The following is a 3,456-nucleotide window of genomic DNA, read 5'->3' on the forward strand; positions in this document are numbered from 1 at the left end:
AAGTAACTCGATTGTATAAATGTTAATTACCGATCACTTTAGTAGTCAAAGGTAACATTAATTTGAGAAAATTTAAGTTACCTTTGACTACTACGCTTTTTTTTCTTGCATATTTAAAAAGCACTTTAAAGCTAGGAGGAGGGTACGGCTAGACTTCATATTCCTAGTTTAAAGTGCTGCTTCCCAGTGGTGATGTATAGGCTTCGAGCTTAGGAAATATAGCGCCATCTGCCTTAATAACCGTCAACTAAATATGTGAAGAAGTAGCAGACGACTTTTGAATTTCTAGGTTTTGCGGTTGAACTTTCAGCTGTTGCGCAGATATAATTTTGAACGAGCAGACAGCTTTCATATTTAAAACTCGGTCGGTATGACCAAAATTTAAACAACTCACGAATCCTATAGAGTGCTAGCAGTTGATGCGTTTTTAAAAGTTAGTGACGTCACAGCCGTAGCTTCCGTAGTGGTTGTCATGAAAACTCAGTTTTTTTCTCAATAGAGTGTTGTCGTCTGATACGATTTTGAAAACTTGTAACGTCACAGCTGTAGTGTTAATAGTGGCCGCCATGACAGTTACCGTTTTTTATCAATAGACAAATTACAATGGTGACGTCGCAGGGTTTCAGACGACAACACTCTATAGACATCTAACATTGGTGACGTCGCAGGGTTTCAAGCTGCTGGCACTCTATACCAGTGGTTCCCAAAATGTGTTCCGCGGAACCCTGGGGTTCCGTAAAAGGGTCACAGGGTTTCCGAGAATTCGCAGCGTGGCCATCTTTTTTTGTGTCAAGAGTTTAAGATGAGTAAATAAAATGAGTTGGGGTTCCGCCAGAATTCGGTGGATAATTTAGGGTTCCAAAGCAAAATTAAATTGGGAACCGCTGCTTTATACTATTCCTTCTCTGTTACGAGTTTTCATAAACTTTAATTTAAAAATAGAAACTTTGTACTATGACGCCATAGGTACGTCACCTTGCTTTTTTTTTCTATAGCAAAACATAACACAAACACGGCCGTCATTGGAATTTGGAAGTGTTATTGACGGATTTTGAAATGACGTTTTAGCGCGCGACACTACAGGTACATGTCTTCGGCACACAGCCTTCTTTGCGTGCTTTTTTGACCATAACATGTAGAGGTATTTTAACGCGCAAAATGAATTTTAAAAGCCGTCAATTACTCATTTTTGTCCGTTTGACCTTTAGTCACCGGCAGCCTGATTTAACGTTCCAGAAGGAAAAGAAGTAAACTTTTTCTTTAATTTTTTATTGGGTTAGAGAACTTCAATCGAGAAATAATTAATGTACAGATACGATAAAAGAATTTTATTAGACAAAAAAATATATATATAATTTAAAAACAATTCGCGGAGTACACCATTGTTATTGATTAATAGACGAGTTGTCTCATTGAGGTTTGTAAGGCGTTCGCAATTGACATGTTTGTAATTTCGAAGGGGAACATCCAATGGGCGTCTTTTGCTCTCCAACGGACGGATGTACTCACCTATTTCACGAATTAACGTTAGCATAAACAACGAAATCAATCCTCGTAATTAAGAAACTCACCTCTTCCAAGTTCCCGTTTTTCTTTACTTTGAATTTCTTGTATTGGAATCCGATCGGCATGGACTTATTAATTGACAAGTCGCTTATGAGGGTGCTGCCGAAACTAGCTTTGAAGTAAAAATAAGAAGAGTACACGACATCCGTTACGATGTACAAGTACTTGTATCCACCCAGCGGCATATACTGGCTCTCCACTAAGATGTTCTCGCCCTCTAAATAACCGTCTTTGACCCCTACGTGGTAACCACCGTCAATTTGAATTTCGTACTGAGTATACATCTGATGACCCTTGGACGACACCAAGTGTTTATAGCGAGAAAGCAGCTATGGCCGTCACAAATTTAGTACAAAAAGGAGTTTTTTGGTAACAATATCCATAGAGAAAACATTTAACCGGGACAGCTATTCCGTACCTTTCTCCGTACTAAAATCGAGGGGTTGATCACACCGCGTAATCGGTGTACAGAGCCGTACCTTTGACTGTACTAATGGGATTACGCGTAATTTTTAAGTCCCTGCCTTTGGCAGTACTAATCTAAGCGTAATCCGGTGTACAGACTTTCTAAGAGTGGTTAGCCCCTCGACTAAAATTGGCGTCTCCTCAACGTAGCCCTTCACTTAGGGTTGGCGAGGGGGAGGAAGCGGAATTGGGTACTATATCCGGCTTGTTTCTCCATTCTGAAAGGTCTGTGACTTAAGTTGTACCCAATTCTGCGTTTGCAGCATTTTTCAAAAGGTAGCGCTAGTTGGCGAGGGTTACGTTGAGAAGACTCGATTTGGAGAGGATAGCTGACCTGGATAATCTTTCGTTGGCTATGAAGCATCTTACTTCACGATTGTAGAATCTTTTCATAGGTTCAGTAAAGCCGTCTTCCCACTTCACTAGTTTTCCGGTTAATCTTTGAAGCGTTCCCAGATATTGAAAAGTTGGTTTCGCGAAATGTAGTGTCGTTTTGAGCTAAAATTACATACTTAGCCGCGTATAAACGTCAATGGGATTAAATAGTTATGTTTATTACCTTTTTGACCTTCGTGAAAACGCACAGTAAGTCGCATTTGGAAGCGATTCCGAGTTTCGGCACGGCTACTGTCCCTTGTCCAAGAATCTTTTCTATAACAGGCCCGCAAACTTGTGACCAGTGTTCATCAGGATCCAATCGTTCGTTCCCTCTATTCGAGATAGTCGAGCCCAAAGCTATTCTCGGGAATCTCGACATTTTCTGCGCTGAGTTGAGCAGTTTTAGTTTATTTTATATCATATTTATGATTTCAAATATAAACAAGAGCCTTTATATGTCTTCTCTTTATCGACAAAAAAATAATCTCGGCCAATTTTTTGTTTGTTGTCATTAAGATTTGAAACTTTGTTCTCTAGTTTCGCGCGCTAGAATTTTTCGATCTCGGGATTTTACGGTAGAAGCGCCATCTATGAAATAAAAGTTATGTAGCTTCGTTTCTTTATAAACTACTTTATTTATGGCACATATGTATAAAATTGGTGTTTAAAAAATTTAATTTTTTCTGTGAAAAAAATTTGGTTTTATTCATATATTTTAACAAGTTTGTCATTACTTCCATCTGTGAGAATAATAATTGTCATTTGTATGTTATTAAATTCTATAAATAAGAAATAACGATAAAATTAATTCGTTTATAATATATTTATTTCAAAATTATAAGCTATTGTGAGTTATGTTAATTATTTATTCTGAATAGCTTTTAATATTCAAAATAGTCATTTAATAACTTTCATAAGAGGAAATATCTAATTTATAATAAAATTTTGAAGTGTGGTTAACTTTCTTGAAAATAAAACTACTTTTTTAGGATTTCTAGATAACGAACACTTCGAAATATTTTCAAAATATTAATTATGACGTCATAC

At 37.2% G+C, this 3,456-nt stretch overlaps 1 protein-coding gene across 1 annotated transcript; it reads right to left on the reverse strand.

Moving 5' to 3' along the window:
• Positions 1-1,313: 1,313 nt before the first annotated feature.
• On the reverse strand, positions 1,314-2,883 carry LOC149947311 (uncharacterized). Its single transcript, XM_090171759.1, has 4 exons — positions 2,591-2,883; positions 2,401-2,529; positions 1,572-1,895; positions 1,314-1,509 (listed from the first exon to the last, which is right to left on the reverse strand). The coding sequence occupies exons 1-4, from the start codon at positions 2,786-2,788 to the stop codon at positions 1,393-1,395; spliced, it is 768 nt and encodes a 255-aa protein (XP_090027885.1). The 5' UTR covers positions 2,789-2,883; the 3' UTR covers positions 1,314-1,392.
• Positions 2,884-3,456: the final 573 nt, after the last annotated feature.

Source organism: Leiobunum rupestre, chromosome 4 (assembly GCF_980474605.1).
Source record: "Leiobunum rupestre chromosome 4, qqLeiRupe1.1.hap1, whole genome shotgun sequence".
NCBI lineage: Eukaryota > Metazoa > Arthropoda > Arachnida > Opiliones > Sclerosomatidae > Leiobunum > Leiobunum rupestre.